The sequence below is a fragment of the Spodoptera frugiperda genome, chromosome 12 (assembly GCF_023101765.2).
Source record: "Spodoptera frugiperda isolate SF20-4 chromosome 12, AGI-APGP_CSIRO_Sfru_2.0, whole genome shotgun sequence".
Lineage (NCBI taxonomy): Eukaryota > Metazoa > Arthropoda > Insecta > Lepidoptera > Noctuidae > Spodoptera > Spodoptera frugiperda.
In genome coordinates this window covers 11,965,440-11,986,594 of record NC_064223.1, presented here as the reverse complement: position 1 = coordinate 11,986,594, position 21,155 = coordinate 11,965,440, and the positions used below count along the sequence as shown (strand labels likewise).

The window sequence follows — 21,155 nt, the reverse complement described above, 5'->3', positions numbered from 1 at the left end:
ACTAAACGTTAGCTGTGGCAGAAGAATTATCCTTTGTGTGTGTACTGTGTATGTATTCTGTCATTGAAATTTGAATGCCTGTGTGTGTGATATCGGTATCGGTCGGTGTAAATTTTCGTGAGGTGTATGCCGGCTAAAGTGTGTTTTATATTACTTTTAAAGAAAACAGTGATATCATAAGTAAAAGTCGTCAATTTTGCTGCTATCACAAATACTGGCTTGTGTCTTTATACCTGACATATGTGGTTTATTTTGCAGATGTAATGTGATAATGACATGAAGTTTCTTGAGAGCAAATCAATATGGCTCTCAAGCTTGGAAAATGCAGGCTCTGCCTCAAGCTTGGCGACTTTTACTCCATCTTCACAGTCGACAATGCTTTACAGCTTGCGGAGATGGCAATGGAATGCGCCCGGGTGAAAGTGAGTCCTAAAACTAGATCCGTTGACACTGGATAATACGATCGGAATATCGGCACATTAACTCTCTTTCTTCACTTCATTTCTTACCTAACTTTAGTCTAAAAGTGCACTATCAACATCTCATATTACAAATGTATGAAATTGTGCTGTTTTTAAGTTTCCAATTACAGAGCATATATAGAAATTAATTGCTGTTTTGGTTCAAACAAAGTAAGGAAAAGTATTTCAAGCCTTGCCATGGGTTTTCAAGTAATTCATTATAAACAAACAAACCTTAAAATCTCTAAATTATTTATTGAATATTACTTGTACTATATATGTCCTTTGCTGCTGCTGCTACTGTTTAAAATAATAAAATAGTTAGCTGTAAATTACTATAGCTGATATATCTGGTAAGAGAAACACTGCAATGGTTGGAATCCAGCATACATCCCTCCATACTCACAATGAAGTCTGTGAAAATTTCAAGCTTTAGAAAGTCTGGTGCTAATTAGATAGAGCAGAGTCAAACAGAAATTTCTGTTTGGCTACAGAGGCTGATAATTTAATTAATAATAAACAATTAAAGTGATACTCTTAACATGCAGATACACACTTCTGTGCCCAATTGAGTTGAGGTTGAGGCAGACATGTGCAAACTGCTTTAAAAAAAAAGGTTTCCCGACACTAGGATTTTCTCAAAATATTTTTTACTCATTTATTCTAGTTAGTAGTTTATATCTATAATTAATTTGATAGTTGATCTAACATGGAAAATGCTTTGTTGCAGATTTATGAAGGGGATGGGCTCCCTGACAAAGTATGTTCGGAGTGCATACAGAAACTAAGCAGTGCATATATCTTCAAACAGCAGTGTGAAAGATCTGATCAGGAGTTACGCCGCAACTATGTCCCACCACCAGGTAAAACTTGATCAAAATACTTAATCGAAGTCAATTATGACTATTTTAGCTCCAAATATTGATTGCCAGTACATTTCTAGGATTTAGCATCAGTCCCCCTCCACCAAACAGACAGAGCAGTGATTCTGCCTTCTCAAATCACACTGACACTTCCAACCTGACCAAACCTCCGTCTTCCATTGAAGAAAAAGTAACTCCCACTATAAGAAACAGGAAACGTAGTGTGGACAGTATCGACAATGGTTCCATTGGCGGCGCGTCCAGTGACTACCGACCGGGTAGCTCCAAACGTGTTGATGAACTAAGGAGAACCCAAAAGAGAAGAAGAAAACAGTCTGGCAATGCTTCACAATTAGATTCAGATTACGATGACAACAGCGCCTCGTATTTACCCGAAACAGATTCCGACGATTCCTCACAAAAAAATAGTTTTAAGTGTGATTATTGTTCCAAACAATTTCCGTCTGCTAGGAGTCTCATAAATCATAAGAGAATACACGAAAGGAAAGAAGCCAGTTTGGGCCAGAATGCTGTCGTTAATATACCGGTAGAGACACAAGATGCAGCTGATGTAGAGGACAAACTGAACTGTGATAAATGTGGAAAGACCTTCAAGTTAAAGATCATGTTGAAGCGTCACGTAGACATCTGTGAGAAGCCGGTGAGTCGATCTAAATCTCCGCAGAAAGAGTTACTGGTGTCCTTACAACCAATCGACGGTATGACTAATCGGAACATTGTCTGCGAAATGTGTTCTGCCAAGTTCAAGACAACTGACAACTTGGCAAAACATATGAAGGTAGTCCATGCTGCACTTTTGAAAAGGGAAGAGAAGCCAAGGGAAAAAGTCGCTGTTCCATGTCTTTACTGCAGCCAACTATTCGATGATTATTATGTTCATTCTGCACATTTCAATTCATGTTCTAAGAAGGACGATACCAAGCCCTACGAATGTCCTGTTTGTAAGAAAGTGGCGACGAGGAAGACCTCGTATTTCCAACATATAAAGAACATGCACTTTGAACCCAGAATGTCGCACGCGAAGACTTCGGTGGAGCCAGAAACTCAGGAGTGTCATGAGTGCAGGATGTGTTCCAAGAAGCTACCTTCACAAGAGATGTTGATCCAGCATTTAGCGGCGCATATGTCGCATATCGATGAGAATGATGGCGCCGACAATGAATCGAGGTACGATTTTATTTTTCATTTATTAAATGTGAATTTATTTTACAATTGAACTGGTAAAATAAATAAACAACCTTTTCGTTTTTTTTTTTTTTTTCAGGGCAAGCACGATAGAAGATTCTATGTCTGTTCATTCACTACACAGCCAGACGCATACTCCTAATCCTACTAACTCGCTTAAATGTTCGATGTGTGATAAAGAGTTCAAATACAAGAAATCACTGGCGTCTCATGAAGCGCGATGTCATTCTGAAGTACCAGTGGAGGTGAAGATAGAAGTACCTGAAAAGGCGTCCACGAGTCTCTTGAGTGAGACAGCCTACCGTCAAACTGAGTCAGAATCTAGTCAAGAAGAAGACGACAATACATGTGATATCTGCGAGAAACAGTTCTCGTATCGACGACTGCTCCTACATCACAAGAGAACGAAACACAACATGAGCTCGGGCCATAAGCGCGCCAACATCTACCTCAAAGACTGCTCCGTTCGATGCCTCATTTGCGACCTCGACATGAAAGTCGGCGATATCAACGCGCACAACCGAACCCACATTTCAAAGAACATGAAGCCTCGTAACTTGTACACGTGCGCCGAATGCGAGGATACTTTCAAGAGTTGTTCAGCTCTGGGCAATCATATAAAACTAATACACAGACTAAAGCAGCAGCCTATAGAGAAAGAGCCGGTAAATCCGTCGGATTTTTGTGAAGTCGTTGTGGCAAAAGCGGAACCCCTGGACTGGATCCAGAGTCACAACGACTTTGGTGAGGTTCCGGGCGCTGAGAACAAGCCGCTGGTTGACCTTAGTGGCTTTACGTGTCCTATATGTGCTAAGAAGATGCCCACACTGATATCGTTGAAGAGGCACGTCAACTGGCACTCGAGTGTCGGCAACAATATTCAGAAGAAGTACGAGTGCGTCGTTTGTAACGAGGTAAGACGACGTTTTCTAGTGTTATTTTGGATTGTCGAAATTAAAAAAATATTTTTGTGTTGTCCACTTGTTGAGAAAGGGACTATAAAACATGACCATGCGATAAATAGAAGTCGAGCAGAGCGGGCGAAGTCGCACTGGAGTTAGTCAATAGTCCGTTATACATTATAAACAAATAATCTCATTCACAATATTTTTGTTCCAGTCATTCAGGTTCCAGTGCCACTACAAGATCCACATGCGCGAGCACTACCACGACACGAACCTGGACCCGAAGCACCTGACGTGCAACATCTGCGGGCGCCGCAGCAAGCACCTGCGGGCCGCGCAGGCGCACATGACTTACCACAAGCAGATGCGATTCCAGAACAAGGACTACCAGTGTTCCATCTGCGAGCGAGTCTTCCAGTTCAGGAAAGTATACCTCTCCCACATGGCCATACACTACAAGAAAGGTGACAGCGCCCAGAACACCATCGTCGGCGACGTCTTACCTAGCACCGTGGACAAAAACGTGTTCGATGGTTCCCACACCTGTCACCACTGCGGCAAAGTGTGCGACTCCGAGATCTCTCTCAAACATCATTTGATCTGGCACACTTCCAAAACGTTCCTGTATGGCGCTCGACACGAGTGCAGTATCTGCAAAGTGAAGTTTACAAACAAAAGGAGGTTGGACCTACACATCCGAGCGCACTACGAAGATGATAACGGTCCTTTTAAATGTACTATCTGCGGAAAAGGCTACACGCATGAAGGTTACTTCCAAAAACACGTGAAAGGACATAACTTTGATCACCAATCGCACAAGAAACGAATAGAAAGAATCAGAAAGGACAAAGTGAAATGTCCAATATGTACGCGGTATTATCCAGACTTGGTCAAACTTATCCGCCACTTGAGGCGGACGCACCCTGAGAGTAAAATGATCAAGCCTGACCCCGACGCTCCGTCACCACTTTATTACTCTTGCAAATTGTGCGCCAAAGTGTTCTTAGATGAACGACGATTGCAATCTCACGAGGAAGCTCACCTGAGAAAGCCAGAATTCTTTAAATGTAAGTTCTGTGGTAAGAAAACCATATCGCTTAGAAATCACCATCTCCACATAAAGAGCCACTTGGCGCAGAAACATTTAGACAACCCGCTCAAGTGTCCGCACTGTGACGAGACGTTCGTGAAGGGCTACGGGCTCCACCACCACTTGCGGGACGTGCACAATATCATAGAGAATTGGATCGCGGACCGCACTGAGCAGCCTTTGACAGGGCCGCTCAAAGACCTCCAGTGCTCCATATGTATGAAAGTCCTCGCTAGTAAAGGAAACTACGAGCGGCACATTGACTACCATAACTCGCTAAGATGTAACTATTGCTTTGATTACTTCAGCTCTCTCCGATTCTTGGAGGGACATCTGACGTTCTCGTGTGAAAAGAAAAAGCTTTTAGGTGATACTGAGGTTTACCCAAAGAAAGTAAAATGTCACATTTGTTACAAAGCATTCCACGTACAAGTGAAGTTAGACTGTCACTTGCGCACGCAGCACGGGATTGTGGTAAAGAGGGAAATGTCTGCAGGCAAGCAAGAAATCGTGTGTGATTATTGCTTTAGAGTTTTCGAAAATGAGTACGCTCTAAGCACTCACAAGATATACCATCGAACTGTTGGATACTACGGCTGTATATACTGCCCGAGGAAGTTCAGCACCATGGTGATGTACCGGAAACATAAGAACCACCATCTCTATCAGCTTAATGTGGACAATCCAACCAAATGCGAACACTGTGACGAGACATTCGTAGCGTTCAAGGAAATGATAAACCACATGAAAGAAGTACACGGCGACGATAAGGACTGGGTGATAGAACCCAAGGAGTCCATCGAAGAAACCTGTCACATCTGCAACAAGAGATTCTATAACCTGCACAAACATTTGGCTTACCATGAAGAAAATAGGTGCAAGAAATGCAATGAATATTTCTACTCGAGAGGGGATTTCGATAACCATTTATGCGCCATTGAAAGTGATGACGAAGGCACTGAATACGTTGGTAACAAAGACACATTCCAGTATGAAGAATGCAAATTCTGCTTTAAACCTATTACCAAGAAAAGTACTAAACGATTGCACGATCAGATACACAAAGGATCAGGTTCTATATCTTGTAGGTTCTGTCCACTCAAGTTTAAAACTATGGACGCATTCAATATACACGCTTTCTCTCATCGAAGTAGAAAATATAATAAGAAACCGATCAAGTGTCGAAAATGTGGCGAGAAGTTTGTTAAATATGGACCGTTCATGAGACACATGAAACTAGTTCACAAGACTATGAAGAAGCTGCACTACAGGACTGTAGTGAAGCCGGAGAAATGCGTGGTCTGTGGGGAAGATTTCCCGAACTTGCACAATCATTACCGCGCGCACTTGCTGAACCAGTGCCAAGGGTGTCTCAAATACTTTACGTCGTACAAGGTTATATCTGCACATGAATGCAATAAGGAGGACATAGACCCGTCTAAAGTGTTTACGTGTGACGCTAACTTGACTCAGCTGATAAATACATATGTTCCTAAGGATGAGAAGGATGATGAGAAGTACTACGGTCATACGGATGACGAAGAAGATGACGTCAATCTACAGTCGCTGGGAGAGGAAGAAGAAAGTCAGGAAAGTAAGAACATCCCAATGATCCAGTCGCCTATAATATCGGATGTTCTATCGCTGTACAACAAGGAGGCAGAGACAATGGACAGCGTCGATAGCGCGGACGATACTAATGCTAATGTGGTCAATCTATCGGACGATGACGGAGTAAGTGTCGATGACACTCTGATTCCAGTCATTGTTGTTTTAGATGAGGATTAGATGGGACCGGTTACTAATGTCTAGTACTTTCAATGACAGGGGTTTGTACACAAAAAATAATTTGATCAAGTAAAATTACGTACGTAGGTATTCTACAGATAGCTCCACTACTACCTACCCCATCGAGGATTAAAGTTAATAACTAATAGGTAATATTAATTTATAGTATTATCAATGTATGACCAAGAAAATGCAACAATATTGTATTAGCAAATATTCGCTGTATTAAATTGGTGCGCGAGTTGCAACCACAGGCATTTATCGAATACTTAAATAGTATAAATTATTATTTAGACTGAAATAAATGGTGAGTGAATGGTGCATAGAATTAATGATGTGTATGAAACTGTTTTAAAGTTGTATTTAAATGGCCGTGAGCAAAAAATTGTTTGTGCTGCCAAAAATCATCTATATAGATACTTCCTTTTCTTTGTCACAAACTGTGAATGTGGTTGCTATTGCGATGATTTGTCTGCTTCATCTTGTGTGCAATCTAAAATTGCTTACACTACTAAAATGTCCGGTCTAAGAGATTTGAGCGGCTGTGGTGGATATTATGTTAGTTCGTATGAGTGATGGTGAATTGTGATTTTAGTTTGTACGAAAATTAAGCAAGTTATATGATTTCTATTAGATTTTTTTAGGTCACAAATGTTCTTCCTAACAATAGTTGTTGTACAACCTACATTATGGGTAGGTTATACAATATTAATTTTCTTAATAATTATAAACATACAAAAGGCGCTACTTTTAGCTTTATAGAGAGAGAAAGAGATTAAGAGTGAGCAAAGAAAAAAATATAGAAGTTTGCAGGGAAAAAGCGATTGAAAAGTGAGTGAGCTACAAACACAAGTAGCGCCTGTTTAACAGTTCTGAAGTCATTCTTTATTTTATTTTTTTAACTAGTTATCATTTTGTTAAACTATACATACATAATATGAACAGATCAAGACTTGAACTATTATCAGATTTATTGAAAAGTAAATTCTCTCTACAGTAAAATTTATCAGGAAATTATGTTTTAGGTGATTGTAGAAGATCTGTAAGTTGGTAAGAGTCAGTAAATCTATAAAAAATAATTGTTTTTGAATCAACAATGAAATGTTGATTATATTTTTGTGAAATTCGTTGTGAATAATACTTTAATGTAGGTTTGTGTGCACTCCATGGTCGTTTTCAATTTAAAAATTGTATATCGTAAGGGTCAGTACCTCTACCATGAGTTTGAAGCAATAGTATTTGTCGATAGTCGCTAGCGATGATGTGTCAAATTTAACAACGCCTCTACCGGTCACTTATGGAAGTAAAATTTTCCATACAAAAAAATTACGTTGTCGCTAGCGACTATCGACAAGTGCTCTTGCATCAAATTCATGGTAGAGGTATTGATCACATTTTGTATAGTTTGTACTGGGAAAAAGTAGTCTTAGCTCAGAATCCTAGCAATGGCATTATTTCATCGCATGTGATATAAAACTTCTAAACTTGAAAACGCCTGGAGTGGTAATGAATAGCTTTGTAGGTGTGGTCTTGAGTCAACATAGAATAAGGTCCGAGAGAGGGCACAAGTACTATCAACATTTTCCTACTTTATCTAGTACCTATTTGTAATTCTCAGTGGCGAATGAGCAAAAATATATTATGTCATTTGAGAATAGGTAATTTAGTAGGCGTTATTATAATCATGAAGTTGGGTAAAATATTAATATATCCTAAAATTCAGCGTGTTTGATAGTACATTTTCTGTATTTGAGAGTTGCTGTTTATAGGTCTTGATGAGTGTATATTTCCTAAAAATTGGGCATTTAAATCTATTTATAACTAGAATTGGTGAAGTTGCTATTTTGTGTAGTCGGTAGTAATGAAAGTTGAAATACATAAATATATACTCCATACTTTTTATTCAATTCAGTAAAATTACAGTTTGAAATGTGGAATAATGACAGTTGAAGTATAAGTACGTATTAAAGTCGACATTTATTATAAAACTCATCATTATTGAGAGAACCAATTATGCATTTATCTTCTTTTTTTCTTTAAATTTTATGGTATTAATAATGGGTATTATTTGTGTCCATTTACATTTATTTCGATTAGTCGAAGCCTATTAGTTTGAGTATAGTGTCATTATTTTACTGAATAGAATAAAAATATGAGTCTATTACATTAAAAAGATTACTTTATGTTTAGTGCCATCTAAGATGTTATTTTCTTCAAAACAATATTATGACTATATTATTTGTGATTTTGTACAACAATGTACATAAGTCTACTGAGCACACTAGACTAGATTTCCATGAGTCTCATTACTTATATTCGCGTTACTATAGTTCTTAAAACAATATACTTTATACTCCATTTTAAATAACATTAACAAACCTTTTATTAACAGTTAAGCCAAGCAATTTTGAATTCTATTGCATCCACGAAATTGTAGCGCAATTATATATTTGTTTCCAAAGGCTTTGGCTTATGGAATAGGGTTCAAAATCATTTGACTAAGTTGTAAATAGAGTATTTGTTGTTTCCTAAGTTAAATTAGCAGTCTGTACATAATTACATAAATGTTTCAAGTTTGTATGTAAAAGGCATGTTAGTACCAGGATAGTATAACTTATTAGATACAAGGAGTGTAGGAAATCATGACAGATTATAAAGTTCAGTGATTTTATAACTTGCCCAAATACTGTTAGCAGCTAGGAATTTAGCTCTGGTAGATTATTAGCAGAGATAGGTAAATGCAATAATGTTTACTTACTATTGTTTTGTTAAATAAAACTTTTTTTTATTGAAATACAATGCTAGTAAGAAATAGTGTATTTTTCAAAGTTTTCAAATTAGCCAAAGGAGTGGATGTATTGTATACATTAGATGGTAATCGTAGATTTAAGAGTATTGCTAAGTTCAGTCAACAACATCTATGATCAGTTAATTATAAGATTAAAATGTTTATTCCAACTGTATGTTATAAAGAGGTTACTTTTATTTCTGGTTACTTTTTTTATTTTATTTTTAATTGTGAAAAAATTTTTCTCCATTATTTTTCTGTGTCAAACGTGGATTGTTTATGATGGACGAAATAAAATGATCATTTGAAATTTTAATAATGTTTATTTAGTCAACATACTTCATATATGAACAGCTGATTAACAAAGCTAACTGATATTAGTTAGTAGAACATTAGTAATTAGTTCTGTGGTACATGCTTTATAGGGTAATAATTTATTAACGAGCAAATATGCTACATCTGGTAGCTACATGGTACATACAATACACTCTGCTTACAGTCCGCAGTTCACAGTGAGCTGGACTGTATGACATTCCGATTACCTCAGCTAACCAGCCATCCACAAGTTTCCAGTGTTACAGGTACATTACATACATCGTAAACGTTTGATAGTTATAAAAATATCTATCGTTATTTATTAAGAACATAGTCATACCCCTTATGCTAGTTTAAACTCCATTCAATACAATTTCTAGTAGTTTTGGATTCGGAAGCAACATTCACAGTTACACGGTAAGTTATATTATGAACTTGATTATGCTGATACGAACGAGTACATCTTTGGAGTAACTGCAAACAACATATTATAATGAAACTGAAACACAACCAACATTTACTTTCTCTTTCTAAAAACTGAACTGAATGAATCACTTTCATAAGTCATCTGAATCTATCTAACTTATAACCTAAATAATTATCTAGTCATAAAAAATTAAAAGTAACAAGTACGACTTGCAAGAAAATAAAACTTTACTCTTTTTTATACACCATTATTAAAAATAATTATTTCACTTAATAAACTTATGGAATAAAATAAACACGAAACGACAGGTGGATTACTTTTTGAATTTACATTGCTTGTTAGTTGTATATTAATTATAATGCGACGAATAAAACTGACTCATGCGAAAATATATCTAATATTGATACGAGTAAAATCGACAATTCAATGTGAGCAGTTGAAAGCATTCAGAGAAAGTATGGATGCTAACGTCATATTATTTTCTATTATCTACCTACAATGAAGTATGTGCTTTGATATTGTTCCATGTCACTAGGACATTGCATTTTGAACTTTACTAAGAAGTTATTATTGCTATTTTGCAACTAGTAATCCATCTCAAATAGACCAGTAGCACACACTTCAAAATTTGTTAATTTAGAATCACGGTTGATTTCCTTTCAGTCATAATCAGCACTTTAGTCTATTAGAATTTACCTACTACAATTTATATACACATTTTACATCAATAGTATATATAAAATATATAAGTGATCTCGTCGAAAGAGTACGTCAGCCTTTGATTGTATAATTGTTAATGTAATAAGGCGACATATGCTTTATATACTTGTTGATACGTGTTAGTATTTTAAATAGAACATTTAAAGCAATATACAAACGTATTCTTTCTACGGCTTCACAAACATAACATTTAAAATATTAATCAATAAAAATATTAATAACTTGTATTATTTATTACAAAAAGTAATTAATTACTTAAATTATAAAAATATTCACATGACACTAATAAAGAAACACATTGGAAGGCTTTCTTAATTCGAGGGAGGGCGACAGTGATTATATTTACCCAACATCTCAGTTATGAGAAATTTAGCTGAAGTATTAACAGCTTTGGAAGCCTTCTCTCTCAAACATAATTCAATCCATGACCACCTCGAATTAAGAAACATTGCCTCCAATGCACTTAGAACACCTATGCATAAATGCTTGACTCGATACAAAGAGAAAAATATTGCTGAGCACAATTATTCCAATATCACATTTGAACTGAAGTAAATTCATACAACTAGGGCCGAGTAAAACTGACAAAGAACGTTTCAATCGTTTTAATCCTTTATCAGTAATAGCTCAGTCGTCTAGCTACTCTGGCACACATTTTTATAAGAAAAAAAGATTTAAAAAACGACTAATTTACTTTAATCAAGAATATAATAACAAGATAAAGAAAAAACGCTTAATTTAAACTGATATTATGACCCTTAAGACACTCAACCATCATGTATTGCTCGATAGTATAACACGTAACATTCCCGTCATTCTTTTAAACATAATACTCGTTATAACTAAACATAATAAATATAAAGGGTTTTTCAACAAGAACTTTGTTTTTAATTAGAGCAACACCAAGACTGTGGCAGTTTTTCGCATTTAATTTTTGGCGGTATTCGTAGTAGGCGCTTTGGCAATTACTACAATGAATTCAATTTCGCTCAAAAATTGCATTAAAATAATTCAAATTCACTATAAAAATGGTCGTTCTGTTAAAGTTACATTTCGTAAAATTCGTGATATTTTTGGGCAACATAATCGTCCTTCTGAGATCGCTATCAAGAATTTTGGTCTCGAAATTTGAGTCGACAGGCTCGGTTCAAAATGTACCAACACCAACACGTGTCGTTCAACAGAAAACATCGCTGCCGTGAGCCACAGTGTTGAAGAAGATCAAAAGTTATCAATTTCACGGCGTTCTCAACAATTGGGGTTATCCAAAAGCACAACATGGCGAATTTTGCGAAAGGATTTGGCTTTGATGTCTTACAAGATTTAACTGGTGCAGGAATTGAAGCTGACCGACCATTCAAATCGCTGTAGATTTGCTCAGAACAACCTGGTGGTTTATCTCAAAAAATCATTTTTTCAGACGAAGCACATTTTCATTTGTCAATAAGCAAGATTGCCGCATTTGGGCTTCTGAATATCCTAAAGCAATTATTGAGGAGCCTTTGCATGCTCAACGTGTCACTGTGTGGTGTGCTATGTGGTCTGGAGGTGTGATTGTTAGGAAAGTGATTAAAAATTTTGATGAAAGAATCAACATCTGTCAGCGTGGTCCTGGTGGACATTTGCCAGATATTATTTTTCATTCATAATTGCCAAACTTTTCTCTTTTTAATACAATAAAAATTTTATTCATTTTCCACCAAATTCTTTATTTTATTTTGTTTTAAAAAACAAAGTTCTTGTTGAAATACCCTGTACTTACAACTGATTTAAGTATGCGAAGTTATCATTAAAATACAGATTGTAACAATACTATTGCTTCAATGTTATTGTTATTTCTTAGTTATTCCTTTGTTGCAATTGAAATGGTGAAGGACTTGTAGTTATACAAGTAAATGATTAAAAGTAAACCTTATTCTTACTGTTGTTAGCTGAATACTTATAATAATAATATTGTAATTTAGTGTCTAATAATAAGTGCGACATCATTGCAAATGAAGTTAAATATAAACATATTCCTTGACTAGGATAAAACTAACGCACATGCATAATGTTTTGAAATAACCTGTCCGTGGAACTACCTACAAGTAGTGAAATGTACAATCAACGATAAAAGTGTATTATTTAAAGCAAGTTTGTACTTGCTGTTTAAATTTTAAGAGGTTTATTAAGGAAAGTGTCCACAGGCCCGCATCGTACACATCGCACAACGGCTTTTAGTTTATCTTGTACAGAAACTCATACAACTGCGTCCACTGATCCGCATCGTACGCACCGCATCATCAGCAATGCCTAAATGCGATGCGTGCTGATGACGTCATACGGAATGCGTACGATGCGGACCTGCGGACGCTTACCTTTAAGAACAGAGTATACTTTGAAGACTGGTGTGAAAAAAGATCGACACTGCGACTTCCATCGTTGATTGTACATATTTGTTTTGACGTATTTTTTTCATCACTTTCCCGGCTTTACGTTTCAAAGCCCACATTAGTGGACCATTCTCATTTTGATCATATTTTTGCCATACACCTTTTACACAAATTAATAGGCACGTGTTTTATTGGAGGGATTTCTAAGATAATTTTATTCTACAAGTAATTATAGGACGAAATATGGAAAGGAATAGCACAACAAATATTGCAACTTCGTTATTGTTTATCGCGTATAACAAAAAGATAGATACTAAATGAATTAAAAACGTGACGTGCTTATAATCTGGATATTAAAAAAAATACGATTTGGCGCGTTTTTGTCTATCACTGATAGTTATAGCGACACATTTTCATCAGTTACATAAAATAAAAATACATGGATTTTTTTTCTCAATATTTGCATAATTTGCGTAATTGAAACGTTAAATATTTATCCAAAACTTGACAAATTTCCTTTGGCAGTTAATTTTGGGCTTGATTGTGTTTTTAAAACTTGGCCGAAGTGAACTTAATGCCAATCGGAGTGGCACTAAAAGAAATTGGCAGATTGACAATCGGTCGTAATAGACTTTCGATACCAAAAACTATAATAGAACAATGAATATCTATCTCTTGAGTTTACAAACACATTGGACGCTTAGAAGGGCCAGAATGACCGACGTTAGCAAAGGACTAGCCTTCAACAAGTATTTGTCGGCAATAAAATTGAACATAATAAATTCTAGCATCTCAGTAAAAGTCATGATGAGTGATCTACATGATTTTTGTAGCGTAGAAACGTAGAGATATCTAGTTTCTGGCATGAACATGGTATGTAGAGACGTGTGTGGTGGGGAGTGGTTCAGTCGTCCCACTCTCCGTCGCTGGTGGTGGCGTCGGACATGTCGGAGTCGGAGGAGTGTATGGCCCGCGAGCGCTCCTCCAGCGCGCGCTGCAGCGCCTCGGCCAGCCCGCACGCCGGCCGCGCGCCGCGACGCTCGCTGCCGCTGTTGCTGCCCGACCGGGACACCTGCAGGCGTACCACGTACACATATACTTCTTGTTAGGGCTTCCAATCCCGCAGCCTGAATTCAATCTCGGTATTTGCGGGACTACAAATTTTAAATCCCGCGGGATCTCGGTATTTGCGGGATCCCGCATATTGAAAATATTCATATATAAATAAGGCAAATAAAACTATTAATTAATCAACTAACTCTGCATTTATTTAAATATTATTATAAGTATGAGATCAATCAAATTACACTGTTTATTCTTCACAAATACAGCAACAAATACTGAATAAACATGAAATCTATCTTCTTCATATAATACTCCAAAAAAATAAAATATCAACTAAAAAAACAAATTTCGACTGAAAATTAAAGTTGGTTTATTTATTTAGTTTGTCAGCTAAAGCTAGCAATTGAACATTTTTGCGAAGGAAACACAACATAATCTAAACTGTCATCTGCCAAACTGCTGCGTATTTTAGAAGCAATATAGCCAGCAGCAGAAAATGCCCTTTCGGCTTCCACACTTGTCAGCGGTTTTTTTAAAGGCTTATTCCTTTTAAGGCTTTATATGTAAATGTAAGATATTTTCCCATTGACCCCCCAGATTCATAGAGAGTTTTTTATAATGGACTCAAGTGTATTAGCTCGAGATGGTGACGGGCAAAGTACATTACATGCAGACGATATAGTTAACTTAACTCCTGTTGCAATGTAAGATCATGATCAGAACACGCATGCATGCACACGCATGCACGCTTTTTTCAGTCCCGCAAATCTCGCGGATCCCGCACCCATAATCCCGCATCACGCGGGAGTGGAAAAGGATGCGGGATCCCGCAATACCGAGATCTCGGTATATCGAGATTGGAAGCCCTACTTCTTGTACAACTTCTAATACTTCTACAGCTAGCTATTATTAACTCTTCTATAATAGGCTAGTTTCCTACTAGTCAAATTCAATACTTTTTCGGAACGTCAAAAACGATATTTTCTATGAACTTTGTATGAAATAGTGCGTTATGACGTCATAAGTTTATGACGTCAAATAGCAGACTTATTTCTAGAAATTTAGCTAGAAAAAATAGAAAATTAAATAGTTCATCAAATTTATGAATGAGAGTGTGATTATTTTTTAATATTTTATTGTATTGAAAAGTTGTAATAATTTATTTTTGACCGAGGATACTACCCAATTGATGAATGAGAGTGTGATTATTTTTGAATATTTTATTGTATTGAAAAATTGTAATTATTTATCTTTGACCGAGGATACTACCCAATTCTGTACATAAAACAATATTGTAAATAGCGTTATTCGATGTCATGTACAGAATTTAAATAACAGAAGGCGGACAAATTTTCATAGCCTTTATTTTATAGAATGCTGTCAACCAATTAGGAGAATGAAACATTATAATGAAGCGGCGTACAATTTTGTAGGTATAGTTAATGATCCATATTATAATACAAAGATTTGAAGTAAGACTTACGGATTTAAGTTCCACTCCCTGCCGGATCTCGCTGAGCAGGTTACTTCTGCTATCGTCCACAACAACTGGCTTAGCCACGGGCTCGACGCGCTGCAATAGGATTTACATAGCAAATTAAATATTGTTGTTATTAGTAGCAAAAAGATTTAATTATATAAAATTACTTAGTTGATCGAGTCATATCGTATGATTATTATCTATCCTAATATTATAAAGCTGAAGAGTTTGTTTGTTTGAACGCGCTAATCTCAGGAACTACTGGTCCGAATTCGATAATTCTTTTTGTGTTAGATAGTGCATTTATCGAGGAAGGCTATAGGCTATAAAGCATCACGCTATGGCCAATAGGAGCCGAGCAGAGCGGGTGAAACCGCGCGGAAGTAGCTAGTACTTCATATAAGTTACAATTTTTATTACTACTAAACAAGAAACATATTTGTTTACCTTGAGCGTCTTGGTTCCACTTCGAATGCTCTCCATGAGCGCAGCTCTGGGATCTGCGGCCGCGGGAGTGGGGGCAGCGCTCTCTGTCGGCATGGCGGGCGCCATCGGGGGCGCCGGCGGGGGGCTGGGGGGCGCCGGCGGTGGCGGAGGGGGTGGGGGCCCTGGGGGCGCCGCGCCCGATATTGGCGGCGGCGGTGGCGGGGGAGCCGACCCCGGTGGGGGCGGTGGGGGCACTGACGGGGGACCCGACGATATCACCGCTGTGTATGTTATAACAAATTATTTTAATAATGTGTGAATGGCAAGTTCCTGAGGCGCTGTATTCACGAACAAGCATCTATCTGCGACGAATCGTTGTGCTTTAAACATGCGTTTAATAGCGCGGCAATATAACCGATGTGATTCCCTCGTTCGTGGAACGTCAACCTTGAATGAAATAGAAGTGGTATCAAACAAAGTACTTACGTTGCGCGGGGCGCGGGGGCGCGGTGCGGTGTGCCAGTGGGGGCGGGAGGACTCGGGCCGGCGGCGGCGGGGGCGCGCGGGATGCTGGGGATACAAGGTTTACATTATATTTCTAATTGGATCTAATTGAATATAAACAAATAAAGTAATACGAGTTAGATAATTTCATCATAGTATTATAACGACAGATTTTATAATATTAATAAGATTAGTATGATCTTTACTTTATTGTATGTTGATGTTCGTCCCCAACTATACCATAACTAACATCAGTAAACATCTAATAACTTTCATACATTTTAATACAATACCACACTGAAGTCACAATGACATTTTATTTGACAACAAATATTAGATTTTCAAGCAAATTAATAGAAATATAAAAGTAAGATAGTTACGTGGCGCGGGCGGGTGTGGCGGGGCGGGGCTGCGCGTGGGCACGGGCGGCGCGGGCGGCGGCGGGGCCGACATACTCGGCGCCGGGGGCAGCGCGCCGCGGGGGGCTAAGGGGACACAAACATTCCAAATCAACACTTATTTCAAAAGTTGCAATTTTGCTCTCTTAGCCATGTACTAGACTTTACCAGACCATGAAAAAATTATATTACTTAGACACTTTTAATTTGTAGAAATGTTTAACATATTAACATAGAGACTCAGCGACCCCACAGTCAAACCATTACAACGGTATTGTGGGGCTTAGCATATTATAATGTAATCTATATGGAAAAGGAATAAATAAATAAATAATGAGTTTAATAAATGAAGACTAAATGGTGATTTTTGAGGCGGAAAATCATCCAATGGCTTATCCTGCCTTGGGTGAGTTAGTTGAAAGTGAATGTCAGACTCCAGATCACTGATTAACAACCACCTGTTCCTCTCCTGGTTTGAGCCGGTAACCCCGTAAGTTTGCCAATGACGTTTGCGAACACTCAACTAACTCTGCTGTATAATGCCATTAGTAAAGTACTTAAATTTCTCTGTAGAAATTAAAATAATAGTAATCAGTTTGCAATGTATGCTTATTCAATACTCACTCTTAACATTATCGAGTTCTTGTTTGACGGCTGGCAGACCTCCGTGCATCTCGATGAAGTCGTATATAAACTCTCTGGTCTCTTGGTCCTGTAGCTGGGTCTCTGACACCCCGGCCTTCGTGAAGAACGAACGTAGCTCGTCGGCATTCGGCGCATTGTCCAGGTCAAACCCTAAACATTTTTAGTTCAGAATCAATTTTTATATAGATAGTATAGTAGTGTAGCTTTTTATTGCTGTGAATTTGAATTTCCAGTCAAAAATATAGACATTTATTGATTTTACCAAGGTTTTGTTAAAATACAGCGTTTAAGCGGAACGCTCCCGAAAAACGCTTAAATTTTTTTGTTTTTATAATTTTAATAGTTTTTATTTTCGTGTTATTCATGCAACATTAGCCTTAAGCAGTTGATTGCAAGTATTATTACTTAAAATAAACATTGAATTCTATATATTTTTTTAAATAAATCTAGTTATTCACCATCACCTGTTTTACAACATTTGGGAGCATTTCGTTTACCCCCTATATACATCGACCTAGAGACTTTCGGTTAGGAAATGTTACTAACCCGTTGTCGGAACGCAGATCTACGCGAGACACAATGTGTTTTCTATTGTGTCTTATATACCGACATACAAGTGGTTAATTTAGTTAGTTTGTACCTTTATTAGCATCCCAGCCGACGTGTGATATGTGTTTGAAGTTCTGCGGCACTCCGATGTCAGCCTTCGTCAGTTTCCGCCCCTTCTGTTTCTTATTACTTTTCAAAGTGTAACCTGAAATTGTTATTTTAATACTTATTTATATGTCATCTTTTGAAACTTTGCTTTGTTTGTTTGATTTTTTTTTACTTTGGGGGATGTTACTTACTTAGTTTGGATTTACTAGTGGTACCAGATACCACGGCCTCACAGAAAACCGAAATGAAACAATGCTTACGTTGTCTGTCGTTGCATGAATGAGGAAACCGGAGAAACACCGGAGGCCTAATTACCTCCCATCCCCGATTTCTTAACAACCCTTAACTTCCTAACCACCAAAAGGCCGGCAACGCATTTGTAACGCCTTTGGTGTTTCGGGTGTCCATGGGCGGCGGCGATTGCTTACCATTAAGTGATCCGTCTGCTCATTTACCGGATTATTCCATAAAAAAGTGTTTCTGACAAATGCAATCAAAGTGCCAACCATCTGCTTGCTTGCAATCCTATCTCATAAAAACATGTTAAAATATGGTATGTTACTAACTTCCTAAGCTGTGATTAGTCTTGGCGGGTATGGGCTGCATCTGCGGCATTGGCTGCGGGGGCTGCATGTGAGGTGCGGGCGCCGGGGTGGGGGGCGCAGGCGCCGGCTCGGGCTCCGGCGGCGGCGGCGGCAGCGTGCCATTCTGCCGCGACGGCACTGAACTGGCGGTGCTGCTGCGCGCTGATACCATCGACCGTTGCCGACGTTCTGTCAACAAAGTCACGTCTATATTATAGATTATGAACAATTTTATTGAATACTGGATCTTATTACCAAAATCTTCAACAAATGGAAAGTTATAAGTATTTAAACTGACATGGTCATTTATATCATTAGAACTTAAAACGGGATATTAATGTTTAGTAGTTTTTCTGAGTTTTCGATATTTCAGCACTGTTGACCGTGATCATGGCGCATGGCATGATCAGGCGCCATGGCGCTTACAACAGTGCCGTAATATTGGAAACTCCACAAAAACGAATATACCGTTTTTAGTTCTAATGATAAATGGAAAGTTCTCTTTTCAGGGAGCTCTCTTTTCATTTTTATCCCTATCGTCATAGAGGCTCGAGACTCTAGTATGTGTAAGAAATCGCTCTGCAGTTTCGGTTCAGTCGTCTGCCTGCACATTAGTTGCGTCCAAATGACAAACGTCATACGCGGGGATGTACTTTGAAATTTGAAAGTACCTTGCCTAGAGAATAAAAATTACCTTTCGAAAATTTTGTTTATACCAATAATATTTGATACCAAAATTTTTGCTTTCTTCTCAATAGAAACGTAAAAAATTCTTTCAATTTACCATATTGCCGTGCCTGATAAGATGAACAATTATTTTGGACAAAGTAGTGACAAAGAAGTCTACAGAGTATGTCCTAAACGTGATGTCATGGTATTTCTTTCTTTTGATCACCATGTACTTTGCAATTACATAGTACTTCAAACATTAAAATTAACTGAATTCTGAACTAAAAATCATTTCAAAAGAATTTCACCAATCAAAATTACAGAGGCCAAGAAACGGAAGCCGGTACATCTGATGACATAGTGAAGGAATTATTCAGAGCCATCATGACAAAGCTTGTTTACGAGATGTATTTGTAAATAGCAGTAACGACAGATATAAACAGATAATGTGAAGTCATTATTTACGACAATCGCCGCATTATTGCCGCCACTCAAGTTCCTGGCGAGAATAGGTCTACGGTGTATCCTTCCGCAGGGCCACGACTAAGGCATTGTGGTGCTAATGTCATTGTTTGTAACCGGTAAACAACATGACTGAGATAATAAATACATACGGTATTTGCCAGATATATGTAAAAAAATATATTTAATCCAACTTAATTACGAATGTCAAAGTTTGTTTGTTAGTTTTTCGCGCAAAAACTACTTAGCAAATCTGGATAACATAAGCTAATTTTATTAGGAACCGCCGCAAGCGAAACCTTTGACAGAAGCTAGGAATATAAAATGTGTACCAATCACCTTATCTACTTAATGCTTCATAAACCATGACTACTGTCAAGAGACGAGCCACAGCATACTCAAGAGTTTTCCTGACTTTACTGTGATTCCCATACCGTCTACTAAGTGGTTATTATGGCAAACCACAAGAGGCAGTTTATTCATAAGTATAAGTATTCTGGCTGATGATGTTTGTATTAATGATTCATCTATCTATTTATATTAGTTACTGTCTTTTAACTCTTTTATTAGCTTAGTTTTGAATACCAACAAATTAAGAAGAATACTAGATATTGTTCTTTAGTAAGTTATGGCGCATTTACATTAGTCGGTTAGACCGTATTCGGCTGCAGGCCGTATTCGGTCACCAACTTATATAAACAGGTATTCGTTTGGCCGTATTAATTCGGTTTCTGTAAAACTGAATGCGGCCGCCGCCTTCGATGACCGACCTACGACCGACCTACGACCAACCTAATGTAAACGCGCCATTAAAGATACAAACCTTCTCGTCTGATCTTCCTGAGTTCAATTTTCTCAAGGAGTATATTTCTAAGGATGTTCGCTTCATTCTCGTTTGCAAAGTTGAATGCGGCCATATATTCCTGGAATAAAAGAAAAACATACTCATAAGTCATTTGTGAAGACAAACAATTATCACGACCCCGTACTCATCTCTTAGAGCTCAGTGGCGTGCCATTGGAGAGGCCTATGTCCAGCAGTGGACGAGAACAATTCCCCATCCCCGATTCCCGAACAACAACCCTTAAATTCCTAACTCCCAAAAAGCCAGCAACGCACTTGTAACGCCTCTGGTGTTTCAAGTGTCCATGGGCGGCGGCGATTGCTTACCATCAGGTAATACGTCTGCTCGATTACCGGCTGGTTTCATAAAAAAAAAGAACAGGCTGCTGATTATGATGTACTCATCCCTAGTATCGTAAGAGTTGATTAAGGGACTGCACATTTAATAGAGACAAGTAAGCAAGCAGTAGCCCTCTCTGCTAAATCT

General features: G+C 37.8%; 2 protein-coding genes across 4 annotated transcripts in view; one reads left to right on the top strand and one right to left on the bottom strand.

Annotated features, from left to right (window-relative positions):
- Window positions 1-34: 34 nt before the first annotated feature.
- Window positions 35-9,417, top strand: LOC118262438 (zinc finger protein 91-like). Of its 3 annotated transcripts, none has more exons than XM_035573777.2 (6): window positions 35-180; window positions 259-422; window positions 1,192-1,324; window positions 1,405-2,512; window positions 2,610-3,444; window positions 3,650-9,417. In XM_035573777.2, exons 2-6 carry the CDS (start codon window positions 303-305, stop codon window positions 6,311-6,313), a joined length of 4,860 nt encoding a protein of 1,619 aa, XP_035429670.2. In that variant the 5' UTR covers window positions 35-180; window positions 259-302; the 3' UTR covers window positions 6,314-9,417. The 3 variants fall into 3 exon arrangements, with proteins under 3 accessions (XP_035429670.2, XP_035429671.2, XP_050553636.1); XM_035573778.2 differs by having other exon boundaries at window positions 65-138; XM_050697679.1 differs by having other exon boundaries at window positions 77-422.
- LOC118262439 (actin nucleation-promoting factor WASL) overlaps window positions 9,405-21,155 on the bottom strand; it is a 25,470-nt gene continuing 13,719 nt past the window's right edge. Inside the window, exons 3-11 of the mRNA XM_035573779.2 lie at window positions 20,649-20,748; window positions 18,677-18,883; window positions 18,094-18,207; window positions 17,433-17,603; window positions 16,791-16,895; window positions 16,393-16,476; window positions 15,928-16,187; window positions 15,484-15,573; window positions 9,405-14,007 (exon numbers count right to left, since the gene is read on the bottom strand). Of these exons, the coding sequence (XP_035429672.1) occupies window positions 13,840-14,007; window positions 15,484-15,573; window positions 15,928-16,187; window positions 16,393-16,476; window positions 16,791-16,895; window positions 17,433-17,603; window positions 18,094-18,207; window positions 18,677-18,883; window positions 20,649-20,748 (1,299 nt within the window). The 3' untranslated portion in view covers window positions 9,405-13,839. The remainder of the gene's footprint in view (window positions 14,008-15,483; window positions 15,574-15,927; window positions 16,188-16,392; window positions 16,477-16,790; window positions 16,896-17,432; window positions 17,604-18,093; window positions 18,208-18,676; window positions 18,884-20,648; window positions 20,749-21,155) is intronic.